The sequence below is a fragment of the Myxine glutinosa genome, chromosome 8 (assembly GCF_964187855.1).
Source record: "Myxine glutinosa chromosome 8, kmMyxGlut1.1, whole genome shotgun sequence".
Classification (NCBI taxonomy): domain Eukaryota; kingdom Metazoa; phylum Chordata; class Myxini; order Myxiniformes; family Myxinidae; genus Myxine; species Myxine glutinosa.
The window spans coordinates 106,375,484-106,392,641 of NC_136268.1; the positions used below are offsets into that span (position 1 = coordinate 106,375,484).

The following is a 17,158-nucleotide window of genomic DNA, read 5'->3' on the forward strand; positions in this document are numbered from 1 at the left end:
TGCACAGAATTATTGGTAATAACAAAGAGCCATTAATAATTCAGTGGTTAACAAAGAGTAATTCCAGAAAATATTTAAGGATTTTTTTTTCTTCCTAATTCAAATAATATTCACACTTTGTGGAATAGTCTCTCAACAGTGCAGCTGTAACCGAGAATACCACAATAAACAGTTTAAATACAACCTGGAAAAGTGCTGGTAGAATGACCTTCTGAAGTATGACCCAACACCCAACTACGACTAAAGTAGGTAAAGGAAAGGTACAACAGTCTGAATACCGATAATCCTGGATCAATTTCAACTTAAACGCTCCATATTGGCCATGGCGATGTAGTTAGTGACTGTGCTCAGTTAATGTGAGGCTTTTTATGTCGTTTCCGCAAACTTATTTCCCCTACCCAGTACCCACTCTTCTTCCGTTGCCCCTTGCAGATTTAACTTAGTTTTGTTACCTTTGCTAGTACAGTCTTTCGAATTTAAATGTTTTTACAACCGAAAAAGGGAAAGGTGAAGTAAAAAACGGCGGGGATTTTAAGTGTTCAGCACAGACACAGTGAACCCGATGTTCTCCACCGCGCTCAGTGTCCTTTCGACCGGGCCAGTCCTGAAGGAACCGCTTCTCGAGGAGGGAGGAAGTTCGTGGCGGGTTGTGGGCCCGTTGGGTCGCGGCGCCTCCGCTACAGTGTTCCGTGTGGGCCGTGGGACGGCGCGGGCAGCCCTGAAGCGAGTCTCCTGCGGGGACGGAGATCAGGGGCGTGCGCTGTACGGGTTTGTAAGGGAACGGAATGTGCTGGAGAACGTGCGGGGTCACGCAAACATCGGTAGGGATTCGCGGTCATATAACTTTTCCTCAATGTCATGGTCCAACTGTTTCATTATCATTTTGCCTCATTATTATTGGGACATTATTGTCTCCAATTACTATACTATGTTGTCAAAGTTTGAGTTTTGCTTTCGTTCGGAATCGTATTCACTGTGTGAAACTTCTTGTTTGTGCTGTGTATGTCGACCAATGGGGTGTCGGGTTGTTGATCACGTGAACACGCTCCCCCGTCCCCCCGCCCCCCGTCCCCCCGCCCCCCGCTCCCCGTCCCCCCGCTCCCCCGTCCCCCCGCTCCCCGTCCCCCCGCTCCCCCGTCCCCCCGCTCCCCCGTCCCCCCGCTCCCCCGTCCCCCCGTCCCCCCGCTCCCCGTCCCCCCGCTCCCCGTCCCCCCGCTCCCCGTCGCCCCGCTCCCCGTCGCCCCGCTCCCCGTCCCCCCGCTCCCCTGTCCCCCCTCTCCCCCGCCCCCCGCTCCCCCGCCCCCGCTCCCCCGTCCCCCCGTCCCCCCGCTCCCCGTCCCCCCGCTCCCCTGTCCCCCCTCTCCCCCGCCCCCGTCCCCCCGCTCCCCCGTCCCCATCCCCCCGTCCCCCCGCTCCCCGTCCCCCCGCTCCCCGTCCCCCCGCTCCCCGCCCCCCGCTCCCCGCCCCCCGCTCCCCCGTCCCCCCGCTCCCCCGTCCCCCCGCTCCCCCGTCCCCCCGTCCCCCCGCTCCCGTCGCCCCGCTCCCCGTCGCCCCGCTCCCCGTCCCCCCGCTCCCCCGCCCCCCTCTCCCCCGCCCCCCTCTCCCCCGCCCCCCTCTCCCCCGCCCCCGCCCCCCGCCCCCCCGCTCCCCCGTCCCCCCGCTCCCCCGTCCCCCCGCTCCCCGTCCCCCCGCTCCCCGCTCCCCTGTCCCCCCCGCTCCCCCGTCCCCCCGCTCCCCCGTCCCCCCGCTCCCCCGCCCCCGTCCCCCCGCTCCCCCGTCCCCATCCCCCCGTCCCCCCGCTCCCCGTCCCCCCGCTCCCCCGTCCCCATCCCCCCGCCCCCGCTCCCCCGTCCCCCCGCCCCCCGCTCCACTGCCCCCCGACCCCCCGCTCCCCTGTCCCCCCCGCTCCCCCGTCCCCCCGCTCCCCCGTCCCCCCGCTCCCCCGTCCGCCCGTCTCCCCCGTCCCCCCGTCCCCCCGCTCCCCCGCTCCCCCGTCGCCTCGCTCCCCCGTCGCCTCGCTCCCCCCGTCGCCTCGCTCCCCCCGTCGCCTCGCTCCCCCGTCGCCTCGCTCCCCCGTCGCCTCGCTCCCCCTTCTCCTCGCTCCCCCGTCTCCTCGCTCCCCCGTCGCCTCGCTCCCCCTTCTCCTCGCTCCCCCGTCTCCTCGCCACCCCATCGCCTTCAGTCGCCTCACCCTCCAGTCGCCTCACCCTCCAGGCTCTTCCACTCCAGTCTCTTCCACTCCAGTCTCTTCCACTCCAGTCTCTTCCACTCCAGTCTCTTCCACTCCAGTCTCTTCCACTCCAGTCGCCTCGCTCTCCCGTCGCCTCGCTCTCCCTCCTGTCACCTCGCCCTCCCTCCCGTCCCCTCGCCCTCCCTCCCGTCCCCTCGCCCTCCCTCCCGTCCCCTCGCCCTCCCTCCCGTCGCCTCGCCCTCCCTCCCGTCGCCTCGCCCTCCCTCCCGTCGCCTCGCCCTCCTCCCCGTCGCCTCGCCCTCCCTCCTGTCGCCTCATCCTCCCTCCCTTCGCCTCACCCTCCCTTCCTCCCGTCACCTCGCCCTCCCTCCCGTCACCTCTCCCTCCCTCCCGTCACCTCGCCCTCCCTCCAGTCTCCTTGCTCTCCCTTTGCCTTCATATTAACCATCTCCTTGCTCTTCCATGATCCTCGACTTTGTAATCGAAGACAATGCAATTCACTTGTCTGTTTTTTGTGATTCCGCCGTTCCCATTTTGTGTGCACAATGCTTCTTGAAAGCAAATATGAAATGAGTGTAAAATATGTAAATTTAACCAAATTGTGATCAATGCTTTATTTGCACAAGTCAAATAGGTTCACCATTGATGATCAAGAGAGGATGGATGGAAGCCTTTGTTTTCGTTCTATCCCCCTCTTTTGTGCAGTTCAGTTGTACGGGGTGTTTATGAACCCGGGACCACTGTCTGGCCTACCAGGACCCACGTCGCAGCCATGCCTGCTGTTAGAACGCCATGCCTGCTGTTAGAACTACTTGACATCAGTGTGTCAGAGTTGCTACTTCGCTGGGAGCATTTGGCACATGGACATGAAGCAACTGGTAATCGGCCTGTCCTCCCATCTGTTTCTCTTTCCATTAATTGGTCCATCCCATCTGACATTCACTGTGGCATGTCGGTCACTGCAAATCGAGCATTTCTTTTAACTACCCCGTGTGCAAAATGGAACTGAACTGCCCCAGGTTCATGCCCCACGAGGTGGGAACAGAGGTCACACCAATATATTTTTAACTCAAAATTTGATATCGAGTCATTCCTGATGGAACTTTTGTCATCTCTCAACTTTGCTTTCATTGGGAAGCGTGGGGATTTGCGATGACTCGCCATCAACATCGCTCTCGTTTTATTTACTGTTGGTCATTTTGTTGCTATACCTGTTTTACATGGTGTTACACTTTTTGTTTGGTATCTGTTAAACTCAAGTATCCTTTTTATTACCTCTGCCACCAAAGGTGGATGGAGGTTATTTTTTCACCCCTGTCTGTCCATTTGTTAATTTGTTTGTGAACAAAATATCTCAAAAAGTTGTGGACAGATTCGGACGAAATTTGGCAGAGATGTAGCGTATGTGACGAGGACGAAATGATTAGATTTTGGTGAAGATCCGGATTCGGATCCGGCTACTAGAATTTTATAAAGTGATTCTTCACCATTGGGAGATAGGGCCAAAAACGATACAGAGCAGGATATCTCAAAACGTTATGGATGGGTGTGGACGAAACTTGGTATTCATGTTTGGTAATGCAGCTGTAATCTCGACAACCTCGTTCCATTCTATCAGCTAAGATTTACAATCCATGCTTGTTGTACCTCCGAAGTACTGCTCAGGAGTGAGGGTAATATTATGATGGCTCAGCTGGGAAACGGGTTTAGGCATGTTTTTGGCCTAGGGCCTGATGGAAGATCACCAAATTTCTTTCCATACCAACCGACCACCTCCAGGCACCTATCCCTCTCCACATTATTTCTTCAGCTCCCGACCTTCCCCTCTCTCTACATAGTGTGTTCAAAAAGTATCCGACCTTTATTTTTCGTGCGTAAAAAAAAAGAAGCTAGGGAGGCGTTGATTGGTGCACGTATGTAGGCGATCCTAATGCGCACGCGTGAATTTTTTCCCACCTGCAGAAGCTGTCATTCGACGGCAGACCGCCGATGAGTGAGGACATGTAAGTGAGCGCCGTCGGATTTTCGTTTTTGACAAAATGATGGAAAAACTTGAACAACGCTACTGCATCAACTTTTGTGTTTCATCAAACTTGCTTCAAAACTGCAACTTGGTTTCTGGGTCGTACCCATAAACCCAGGACTCATCGCCAGTGATCACTGTGTTGAGGAAGCTGGGATCGCTGTTCACAGTCTCCAGCATGTCCTGTGCGATCTCCAAACGGAGTTGCTTCTGCTCAATCGTTAGCAGCTTTGGTACGAACTTCGCTGAGATTCTCCTGAAGCCCAAATCCTCCTTCATAATGGAATGAACGGTGTTGAATCTTGCGGATTGTTTCCACTTGGAATCGCCAAGCTTTACACAAAATTTGATGCAGTAGCGTTGTTCAAGTTTTTCCGTCATTTTGTCGAAAAACGAAAATCCGACGGCGCTCACTTACATGTCCTCACTCATCGGCGGTCTGCCGTCGAATGACAGCTTCTGCAGGTGGGAAAAAATTCACGCGTGCGCATTAGGATCGCCTACATACGTGCACCAATCAACGCCTCCCTAGCTTCTTTTTTTTTACCCACGAAAAATAAAGGTCGGATACTTTTTGAACACAGTAGTATACTCACTATATCTTTGCTTTCAGCAATTTCCCACAGCATTTCATTCTGGTTTCCCATTCGATGATCCACATATCAGTCGTTTCAGTTTCACTTTTCAACATCAGTTTCAATTTGAAATATCAGTTTGGATTCGTCATTGCAACTTGTGGTGTGACGCAAATTGTGTATGGAAAAGTTTGTCAAAAACGATTTTGGGAAGAATTATTTTTGAATTTTCTAAGGGGTCTTAAGTGCTTTTAGGGTCATAAAGGGGACTAAAGTGTTTGAAGAATCAAGGCTCTTAAAAGGGCCAAATGGGGTCTAAAGGTGTCCAAGGACGAAAGAGCAAAAGCGGTCAAAAGTGTCCAAATAGTCTTAAGTTGTCCAGAGGGTCTTACAATGTTCAAAGGGTCTTAAAAAGTCAATAGGTCTGAAAAATGTCTCAAAAGGGTTGAAATGGGTATGAAAGGGTCTAAAGGGTGTAAAGGTCAACAACAACAACAACAACAACAACATGCATTTTAAAGGCCATTTTCCCTGCTAGAGCGGGGGTTAGCCTTGCGGTCCCCATGACTATCTTCTCCATTTTGCCCTATTTTCTGCATCTCTCCTTGTTAACCCCCTTGCCCGCATTTCTTCTTCCACCATCTTTAGCCAAGTCTTTCTCGGTCTTCCCCGTCTTCTACTTCCTTCTACATTCATTTCCATCACTCTTCTCAACCAGTCACTTTCATCCTTCCTCAACACATGACCAAACCATCTCAACCTGTTCCTCTTCACAGCATCAATCACAGGCTCTATTCCCATCATCTTTCGCAATTCATCATTTGTCTTCCTCTCTCTCAACGATACTCCGCACATCCGTCGAACCATTCGCATTTCCACCCTTTCCAACCTTCGTTGCTGCTCTACGTTCATTACCCATGTCTCGCTCCCATAAATCATAACACTTCTCACACATGCGGCATACACCTTTCCCTTCAGCTTCAACGACACTCCCCTCATCATCAGCACGCCACTCAATTCCCGAAACTTCTTCCATGCACATCTCACTCGAGCAACCGTTGCCGAGTCTGATCCACCGTCAAAACCATCCATACTCCTTCCCACATGTCCATTTAGGTCTCCTCCTACCACAACAACTTCCTCATCTTTCACGTTTTCCATCAGCTTCTCTATCGCACACCAGAACTTGTCCTTCTCTTCATCGCTTCGACCAACCTGCGGAGCATATCCCGAGATGATGTTCACCAAGAGCTTTCCAATCATCATTTTCACCATCATCAACCTATCACTCACTCTAGTCACACTCACCACACTGTCTACAAACTCCTCAGAAAACAGGACACCAACACCATTCACGCCCTCAGGGCAAAAGGGTGGAAAGGTCGAAGGGGTATAAAGAGGTCGAAGGAGTGTACAGGGTTAAAAGGGGTCAAAAGGTGTTCTGAGGAGTGTAAAGGGTTGAATGGGTCTAAGGAGTCGAAAGGGATCTAAGGGGATGTAAAGGGTCTAAGGGGTGGAAAGGGTCGAAAGGGAGTGAAACTGTAGTAAAGAAAATACCTTGGGTTTGTAAATATATTAACTGGAGTGCAACACGACAATAACGGGCCAAATGACCTCCTCATCACGGTATAAAACCCCTATTCAGGTATATCGTGGTAAAAAATCAGATGGTAGAAAGTTTCGTTGTGATTAACCTTGGGAGCTCAAAGCAGTATGATCCCAAGCATAGAGCAAAACAACTCCCCTTGATGTGAGGATGAGAAATGAGGTAATTGTTGGAGGTTCACCCGTTAAGTGGCGGTTTGGTGTCACGTGTGTCCTTTTTCTACAAACTATTTTTCACACTTGAGAGTGATGTTAGATGAGCAGTAAAATTACCTTTAAAACGATGTGTAGGTTGTGTTTGTACTATTTTCGGTTTTTGAATAATTAGCGCATTTGAGAGGTGACTTGACATAAGTTCTTTGCCTGACTTATCGATCATGGTAACGTCTTAATTAAGAGTTGTTTCTCACATATGATAACGTATTTGATGATCTGAGCTCACCATCAAACTAATTATATTAATATCCGTGTTTAACCCTTTGAGTACGGGATTTTTTTTTGATAAAAATACCCCTGGTACGGGATTAATGGAATGCAACCACGTACTGACGATCCATTTATAGGTATAATCGATGACGTGTAGTAACGTCATCTGTACACAAAACTTTTTCGCCGGTTGCGGCACTGGACGTCATCCGTACTCAAAGGGTTAAATCTGATAAAAATTGGGCGCTTAAAAAAGATTTGTATATGTGGATCAACCCTCGGAGATCATGGCGACAGGTGGCGGCTTGGATGGTATTAAGTTATGAATTGTGAGAAAATAACTTTTAAAACCCCTATTTAGGTGCTCAAAATGTAGAAAAATGTTATCCTATAAAGTTTTGTGCCGATTAACCTTGGGAGCTCAGAAGAGTAGGTTCACAAACAAACAGACATTTCTTATATATTGTTGTGGTTTTTAGAACCCTCCACTTTGTAAATAATAATCCCTTATAAATAATCCCCTGTAAATATCCCCTCTTCTAATGTTAAAAGAGAGCACCATAGATAGGCCACGAGCAACACGTAGGACACCATAGGACTTCTTTAGTTATTTCATTAGTATGTGTTTCAGGTAAGGCTCTGTTCCCAATAGTTTGAATCTACGTTGCATTAATGAAATAAGAATAGGCCCTACAGCTCCCTCAACATCAGTGCGATTGGTTTCTAACCCGTGCGACGCCATTACGCACGTGGTCGTCTTGGAGAAGAAGGGGGAGGAGTCAGCCAAGCGCCAGGAACAAGGTGTGGCTCTGTCAACGCCTCATCAAGGGGCGGGACCGGTGAGCCCTCGCGACCAACCAAGGCCGAGGCGAGCTCACCGGTGGGCGTTTCCAAAAGGCAGGCGGCTTGATACGCGGGCGGCCAATATAAGCGCCGCCGCAGACTACTTACGGAGTCGAGCTAAAAATGGGAGAGAAGGCGTGCACAAGAGTCGAGCTAAAAATGGGAGAGAAGGCGTGCACAAGAGTCAGGCTAAAAAGGGGAGAGAAGGCATGCACAAGAGGGTCGAGCTAAAAAGGGGAGAGAAGGCGTGCACAAGAGAGTTGTGGAGAAGGCCTTGGTTGTGTTCATGAACTTGTTGGAGGCGCGCACTGTGAAAGAAGTGTTGGAGAGGGTTCGCTAGCACGACCATCCAGCTATTACATACGCGAAGATCCCAGTTTTCCTCCGCTGTATATAATTGTCCGGTCGCGTTCAACGACACGCGGAGCTGGCTGCCGGGTTTCGCCTCAAACCGGGAGCGGAGCGCGAGGTTGGAGCCGGACCTCGACGCCTACCATATGCCCTGGACCCTTCTCTTCCTTCCCACCATCCCTGCCATTCCATCCTTTCGTGTAAGTGTGTTTGTTCTGTCCTGGGCGTGTTAATTAAGACTATGTAGTTTAAGATTTCCCTGTGTCCTTTTATTTCCTCTCTTGTATATTCTTGCCCTTTCGTTTCCTCTTTAATCATTACTGTATAAATAAACCATATTTGTTCTTTCTTTACCCCTTGGTTTCTTCTCATCCGATCGCTTTCGTCCTGTCCCCAATTGATATACATGGCACGATTTGGCCAACAGCTTAATCGGGTTTAGTCTTATTGCTAACGGCCCGAGTCGCGGCTCGCTTCACTCGGCGTATCCATTAACGCTGCGGCTCGGGCGGAAGTTATCTCCCTGTTTTGCGGAGATTGGCAAAGGTATTTGGGAGCCCATCTTGACCAATCACCCTGGCCAATCTCAACCCCGCAAAGGAGCGTTATAATTTCCAGAGCTGGGGGATCGGCCAGTGTAAAAGACAAGGGGATTAACCCCCCTCTTGGTTAGGGGAGCGCCGACCCCCGGATCCGCAACAATATATTGTTGCTGTTTTCCGAAGCCCGTTCCCTTACAAAGGGGAGGTTGAGCCCCTTTTTCTCCTTGGGTCTTCGAACCGCGAGGCTGAGTCGCCACTTCCGGGCAGATGTGGAAAAGGGTCTCGGGACAAGTTCGCACGTACCTTGAGTACCCACGCCGCAGCGGAAGCGGGGATCGAGTCTCGCACGAGCCACGCGTAATTGAGTACACCCGAGTGGATGGTGTACCACGTGACCCGTGCTGTTACCTTTCTTATGAAGCCCGATCAGAGCGATCTAATTCGTACCATGCTAAGTCAATGATTGAAGGGACGAAACGGTCGAATCAAAGGAATAACACGATTTAAGGACACTATTTACAATGATTCGGTAGAAGAAGAGACACAGGGCAGTCTTGAGCAGTCTTAACTTATTACCCAGACAATGGGCCCACTTACACACACAGGGAGATGAAGGAAGAATGTTCACGCGCCTGCTTTGGCCGCTCCAGGAACAGCTCACCCAGCGTGGCCCTCTGGCGGTCACAGCACGTATCCCGGCGAAGGCAGGCAGGTGGGAAAATCCTCGCGGCACGTATATTGGCAAAGGCAGGCAGGCAGGCAGGGAAATATGCGCGTCTGTGGCCCGGCACGTCTGTCTTTTACAGCGCGATTAATACAACTGCCGTCAAACTGAGCGCTCCGAACTCATAACTCGTAACTCAGCGCTTTCACTCTCGTAACTCAACGGAGGACTGAACACAGCGCATCCCTTCTCATAACTCAACTGAGGACCCCGACTCATAACTTGTCTGCCTCATAACTGAACTCAGCGCGTCTCCTCTCGTCTCATAACTGAGCTCCCGACTTGCCAACTCGTCTGCCTCATAACTCACCAACTCAGGTGGGGGCTCTGGGCACAGGGTTATACCGTCCCGCCCTGGCCCGACTCGAATGTTCCAAACCCCGCCTTTTGCCGCAGTGGTAAGTCGCTCCCCTCGAGCCCTGATTAGCGGCTCGCGCTTACCGTCGGCTCCTCCTCCGCCTTTCTTTGGCCTTGATCGACTTGTTCAGGCCGGCCTCTTGGTATTTCGCGCCAAAACCAAAAGCATCGAGGCATCATAAGCATCGTAAGGGGACCCTATTCTCATTATCCTACTCAACGCAAAACTAAACACAGGAAAGGTCTACGCTTAAATTTACGAAGAAATAACTGAGCTTAAACGAGGCTACATGTTGTAGTGTAACTAAACTAGGATGGGAAATTAACCTTTATTATAAAAACACCAAACCGCAACAATATATATATATATATTGTTGCGGATCTCAACGTCGGCCTTCCCCTTACCAAGGGGGGATTAATCCCCTTGTCTTTTACTAGCCGACGTGATCCGAAGCTATTACGTTCCTTCCGGTCAGCGCTGAATAGGGTGGTTGGCCGAATTATTCCTATTACCTAATTACCAGCGCCTCCCAGGAAGCAAGGAAATAACCCCGCCCGAACCACGGTTTTAGGTGGAAACGCCGAGCGATAGCGAGCCGTGATCCGAGCTGTTAACAGGAACTAACCCGATTTGAGCGGTGCCGAATCGTGCCACGCTTACCCAATGGAAGAAATCACTAATACGGTCGGGTTAAGCAGAAAGGAAGAACAGATTGGTTTATTAACACTTTGTACAATGATGCGAAGAAGAAGAAACACAGTGCAGCCTTAAGAACAGTCTTAACTTATCCCCTGGACAAACGGGCCCGCACACACAGACACACACTCACGGGGATATAGATGGTCAGGGTTGATGGTCCAGGGATGATGTCCACAGCTCGTTCTCCGGGTCCCCGACTCGCTGTGAAGAAGATGGAAGGACGGCAGAAAGCTCCCCGCGTGTCGTTGGCACGGATCGGACAATTATCGTCGAAGGGTAAGCTAGGCTGGGCAGTTACTTCGCGGCTTAGCCACGTACGTAATAAACGAACCGGCTTGGCGGTTATACTCGCGGTCTCGGCCACATACGTAATAGCAGAACCAGCGCTGTATGCACTCTCGATCCAGTTCAATCCAAAGCGCCTTTCCCGCCGAAGTCCTCTCCAATGCGCCACTGATGCGAGTCCTTAATGCGCTTTCCCAGCAAGTCCTTGCTTATACCACAAACACCTTGCTTATACAGCTTATACCACCACAAAAAAGGTGCAAAAACAGATCCCAGCAACTACAGACCAATCAGCCTTCTCCCAATTATCAGCAAAGTCATGGAATCCATCATTGCTTCAGATATGAAATCTTTCCTCTTCTCCAATGGCTTGATCTCTGATCATCAATTTGGTTTCAGACCTGGTCACTCTACTCTGGACATGCTGCTTCTGCTTTCTCAACAATGGATGGAGGTCCTCAACGCCAAACAGGAAATTAGAGCTGTCTCCCTTGACATTTCACGTGCCTTCGATACGGTCTGGCACCCTGCTCTGCTCACCAAACTCTCCTCCTTTGGTATCCATGGAAATCTCCACATATGGCTGGCGGACTTCCTCTCTGGTCATAGTCAACGTGTGGCCCTGAATGGGTTTCTCTCATCTCCTCTTCCTGTTCAGGCTGGAGTTCCCCAAGGTAGTGTTCTGGGCCCTGTGCTTTTTCTGGTCTTCATCAATGATCTCTCTGACTCTCTTGAAAATCCTCTCTATCTCTTTGCTGATGACTCTACTCTCTGTCGCTCCATTCCTCATCCCTCAGATCGGCAGTCTGCAGCCTCCTCACTCTCTGCAGACCTGGACAAAATCACAGACTGGGCAAACAAATGGAACATGTCTTTCAATCCTGATAAATCTCACACTCTTACGATGTCTCTCCGAAAAGACCGACTGGAAAACCCTCCCATCCACTTTCTGAATAATCCTCTCCAAGAAGTTCTGTCACTCAAGCTTTTGGGTCTCACTATTTGCCATGATCTTTCCTGGGAAAACCACATTTCAAATCTGGCCTCCAAAGCCAGTCGCCGACTGGGCATCCTCCGTCGTGCGAAGTCCTTCCTTGGCACACCTGAGCTCCTCACCACATACAAGGCTTTCATCCGCAGCTCTATGGAATACTGCTCTCCCCTCTCGTCTGGTGCTCCTGCCTCACACCTAGCCCGTCTTCACGCTGTTGAAACCAAAGCGTTCAGAATCATTGGAATCTCCCGCGATGAAGCTAACTCCAAGGGCCTTTCACTCACTCACCGCAGGCAGGTTGGTGGTCTTTCTGTCTTCTACCGACTCCTCTCTGGCCTTGCCCCCCCAGCCCTCTCTGGACTATGTCCCCCAAATATTCCTACAAGTCACACAAGATCTGCCTGCAACCCTCTTATGGTTAAACTGCCAAAATCAAGACTTTCTGCTCACCTTCACTCCTTCATTCCTCTTTTCTCCCGCCTCTGGAACAAACTCCCTCACTCTCTTCAATCCCACTGCACCCTCCAGGTCTTTAAAACAGCTGTTCACCACCATCTCTTATCCTCCCCCATCCAAAACCTTGATCTTTTCTACCCCCGCTAATTTCGGTCCCCTTGTGTTTTATACCTCTCCCCCCCCCCCCCCCCGCCATCCCCCTCCCACGCCTCCTGCCCCCAAGCCCTAACCCTCCCACACTTCTCCCTGCTCTCAAATGTTGTGGTTGTGTGCTTCCCCTTCTCTCCCCATCTTGTCTCCCCATCTTGTCTTCCGCTCCCTCTTTTTGTGTGTTTTGTTTGTCTGGTTGATTTGTTTGTGAAATAAATGTTAGCTCTTTCACGAGCCTCGATTCAGTATACAAAAAAAAACAAAAAAAAAAAACAACACCAGCCAGTCCTTCGTTCAAGTCCTTCCAACAAAGCACCTCTCCCAATAGTCCTTATCAATTCTTCTGCACGAGAGTCCTCGCAATACCAATGCTTGGCTTCAGTCCTCAAGTCCTCTGTAATGCGCGAATCGTGCCAGTCCTTCGTTCAAGTCCTTCCAACAAAGCGCCTCTCCCAATAGTCCTTATCAATTCTTCCGCACGAGAGTCCTCTTTACCTCTTGATACCAGCGCTTTTGCGTAAGTCCTTGCTTATAACTCTTAACGCCAGCCAGTCCTTCGTTCAAGTCCTTCCAACAAAGCACCTCTCCCAATAGTCCTTCAATAAAGCGCATAAGTCCTTCTGGCCAGTCCAATTAGCACAGTCACGTCGCATAAGTCCTCTCGAAGGGCTTTGCGTGCGCGATTATATCGCGCCGCCCAGCGAACCCTCTCAAATTTGCCAGCCGCGCACTACCACGTCCCTCACGCCATTTCACCCGAGCCCTGGTTGGTTGTTGGCTCTTACCGGCTCCGCCCTTGACGTCTGCTTGACGTGGCCACACCCCGACCTCGCGCTCCTCCCCCTTTTCCAGGCTTACCTCGTGACATTTGGCTGGTTTGAGCATCCTAATGCAAGGGGCAATAGCAAAAATGGGGCGCAGACTGGATGCTGCCCAACGAGGTAGATTGGAGGGTGGGCCGCAAAATGAATGGGACCTACTCTTATTTATTTTACACAACGCAGGTATCACTATTGGAAATGGCCTTATTCTCACATATACTATGACATAACTAAAGTTCTAAGGTGGCCTACATGTTGCATGTGGACTAACTATGGGGGCAAAACCTTTAACCTTTATTAATCAATATGTACATTCTCAGAACCGCAACAATATATATATATAGTTTTGTATGTAGAGGGTGGGACCGACATTTTATTTTCTGCTCCATCCCTGCATAATAGAGTGCTAGCGCACTTTTCAATAATAACAGGAATCATAGCATTGGAAAAATTGGGAGTCCCAATTACTGTGTAAGTGCCTTGCATTGTAGGCCTAACACCTCCGGCTGTCCGCAGCAATTCTATATTTTCCCAGCAATCAAATTTAAACATGCCTTTTCGTGATAATGCAGCACTTGGCCCATCAATACAGGTCGCTCAGTCCAGCTGTGAACCCCAAGGTCGACGCCATTCCACCAACTTATTATAATAACGGGGTCGCTTATTAATGCATTATTTTTGCGGAATGTGTGTTGCAGAGCGTGGCTCTTCATTATGGATGTTGCAGCATTGCACACGAGATGTTTTGCATGCCCTTGCCTTCCTGCATGCGCGTGGCTATGTACATGCCGACCTCAAGCCACAAAACATTCTTTGGAGTGCAAAAGACGAGTGCTTTAAACTCATCGACTTTGGGCTGAGCTTCAAGCATGGCGAGCAAGTAAGATGGCTGACTTGGTTGAATACAAAAAAACACTTGATTGTGCTGTCACATAGAATGATTAATTTGAGAAGTGAGTTTCAGAGTTTTGATAGAGAATAACGAAGGGGAAACGAGCAAGCAGTCACGTGCAATAGATATGGGTGGTCGGTGGCGTAAGTAAAGTGCTTGACAACAAATGAATGGAAAATTTCAATGCAACAAAGTGCTAACTCAGAGTAGGAATGGAGGTCGTTTAATCCCAGTTAATAATCACGACTAAGTTGTATTATAATCGTTTGAAGTGTCTTACATGAATGACTACATCATATTTTGATCTCCATTTCGAAAGCGGTGTTGGATTTACTTCCTGTGTAGCATCAAGGGGGGAGGGGAGTGGGAGAGATGGGGCAGAAGGGGCAGAAGGGGCAGAAGTGGGACGGTGGTTGTGGGAGGGAAGTCGTGAATGACAGAGTTTGGTGATTAATTTCTGAAGCAGCTTGATGAGAGACAATTTAACTGGTCTGGGAATAGATGAAAGGGAGACACAGACGCATGTAAACGTTGATGTGTTTTAACATAGATTTGTTTGGTGTCTGCCTCACCACCATATTTTATGGTGTGTGCTTGTATTGGTTTCAGGATGTGAAATACATTCAGACGGAAGGCTACCGTGCACCCGAGGCGGAGATCCAAAACCAGGCAGCTTCACGTAAATGGCTAATTTGTGCTTCGCAGCTGCAATTCCCCTTTTCCTATGAAATGGTTTATCTGTGTCAATAACGTGTTATTTGTTGTTCAAATAACGTTTGAGTCATAGTTGTCATGCATGGAGTAAACATTTACATCTTATTGATAATATTTTCTTGCTGTAGTGATGGGGGATGTCTTTAGCTCTGGCTCAAAGTGCGGCTGCCCAGTGGATTTGTGGAGCCTTGGAATCATCCTGCTTGAGATGTACTGGGCGATACGTCTGAAGGACTTGGGACCTTCGCCGGAATGGGCGGTAAGATGCGCTTCACCGGGAGGGGCATTTTGGAGGGGCAATCTTTTTTTCTTTTTTTTTCCCATCAGTATCTCAGGCTTGTAGTGCACCTGCCACACACACATCTCACACACCTGGACATGGATAAATTAACGAGACAACACAGGACTGTTAGACGAGACAAACCCAGCCACTGAGCTTGGGAGAAATGCCATCACCTCCCAGGGCACTCTGGATAACAGCTGCCACACCAATGGCACTGCCTTTCTCACCACACACAGTGGAGCATTTCTTGAGTAATTTGCTCCACCCAATTGATGCCTACCTAATGGGATTGTCCTCACTCTTAACATTTTAAATGCTGAATGTCAAGCAAGTAAGCAGCACGTACTTTGGTATGACTCGCCCGGGATTTGAACCGCTGACCTCCCAGACTCAGAGCGGATGCTCTAACCATTACAGCATAGTGTCTGGTAATATTATTAGTCCCCTACCTGGTAGTTGACTATAGGTTTGCTCTCAGTCTGTCCGTCCATCTGTCCATCCCACCTGTCGTTTTCTGCACTTTTTTTTCCATACCCTTCAACATATTCAACTGAAACTTGGTACATGGCTTTATTATGATAAGTTACAGAAGAAGTTTGGTTTTGGGGCATTTGGTTTCAGGGAGTTATGCCCTTTTTGAACTTAGAAAATATCACATATTATATATGGGCCGGTTTTCGGCTGCCCTGACTCCACCCCACTGCTTTACTCCCATTGGCTGGACAGCTGGCCTGACCACCCCAAATGAAGAACCCTAGATTGGCAGGCCTCAGACCTTAGGCCTGGGTGTTCGTCCATGGCCCAGTCCAATTGGAATTATCCCAGGTATATAACCACAATGTATTCCATATACACATAAGCCGTACACATGTTTTTGCTTCATGTATGTACATCGGGTTATTTTTATTCTTTTCGGCACCTAATGTGGTATTATATGAATGAATGAATATGAAGGATCGGTTTAAGGCCATTTTCCCCGCTAGAGCGGGGGTTAGCCTTGCGGGCCCCATGACAATCATGGTTCCCTGTTTGAGGCAATGTTTTTATGGCCGGATGCCCTTCCTGACGCCAACCCTTGGTCGCTTCTTACGATGCGCAGGGATACGGTGTACCTATTCGAAACCGGGGTACACACCGGGATCATTCATCCCAGCAAGCTGGTACTCAATTTGCCGACCTCGGAAGGATGACAGGCTGAGTCAACCCCCTTGGTGTTAATTCAGCGATCGACCGGGATTCGAACCCAGGATCCTAGGATCCCAAGCCTGCACCCTAACCGCTAAGCCAACACCAGGCCCATGTATATAGCACCCAAATATAAAGGGATGTGTTTACTGGTGCAAAATTTTCCAGACTTTTTCCCCTTACACTTAAACATATTGAACTGAAACTTGGTAGGGGACATGCATTGCAAAGCAATTCACCCTCTTGTTATATTCTGTCATTCCTTCTTTTTGTACTAAGATTTGTCAATGTTCTATGGTATGCAAGCATCCGTTTGAGCCTTCCTTACAATTTCTTTAAATTGGTCTCTCGGATGGGTATACCCGAGTTTGTGTGAGAAAAAGTGTCCAACATTCCAAATGTACTGCTTTGTCATGGGGCACTCCAAATGTCCTGCAATAAAGCTAAGTTTATGGGCTTATCACTTTCCCATCGCAGATAGGTCGGTGATCTCTCGACCTTCTACTACCTCCTTTTTGGTCTTGCACTCTCTGCTCTTTCTGTGTTTTCTCCTCCCCTCCCAGGTTTCTGCAGGGTGCACGCGGTCTACCATCAACCCTCTTCTGGTGACACTCCCAAAATCCAGAATCACTGCTCACTTCCATTCATTTGTTATCCCCATGCTTTAAAAAAAAAAATCGGGGGAATATTTTAATTGGCTCCATCTGTCTGTCTGTCCGTCCGTCACTCTATCTCCTCCTAAACGGTTGGGCAGAAATTCACCAAAATTGGTAGTTATGGTCACCACATGCAAGAGCAGTATCATTTTGGCCCTGACCCCTTGAGTGGGGTCAAAAGTTCAAATGCCAGAAAATGCAATTATGTGCACATTTAAAAACATTTTTCATGAAACTTTGTATATGCATTCTACATTGGGGGACACATATATGTAACGATTTTTTGGGGATTTTACACTCTGTTCATGCCCAATGGGGTGGGGACTTAGGGTCAGGTCACAAGAGTCAAAACAGGAGAAACAATTAACTGAAAATTTGATATTGG

The 17,158-nt window shown here is 49.6% G+C and overlaps 1 protein-coding gene across 1 annotated transcript in view; it reads left to right on the forward strand.

Moving 5' to 3' along the window:
• Positions 1 to 412: 412 nt before the first annotated feature.
• Positions 413 to 17,158, forward strand: part of UHMK1 (U2AF homology motif kinase 1) — a 43,185-nt gene continuing 26,439 nt past the window's right edge. Inside the window, exons 1-8 of the mRNA XM_078783647.1 lie at positions 413 to 821; positions 2,897 to 2,933; positions 2,978 to 3,033; positions 7,182 to 7,192; positions 13,744 to 13,923; positions 14,545 to 14,614; positions 14,778 to 14,908; positions 16,681 to 16,722. Coding sequence (XP_078639773.1) covers positions 563 to 821; positions 2,897 to 2,933; positions 2,978 to 3,033; positions 7,182 to 7,192; positions 13,744 to 13,923; positions 14,545 to 14,614; positions 14,778 to 14,908; positions 16,681 to 16,722 — 786 coding nt within the window. The 5' untranslated portion in view covers positions 413 to 562. The remainder of the gene's footprint in view (positions 822 to 2,896; positions 2,934 to 2,977; positions 3,034 to 7,181; positions 7,193 to 13,743; positions 13,924 to 14,544; positions 14,615 to 14,777; positions 14,909 to 16,680; positions 16,723 to 17,158) is intronic.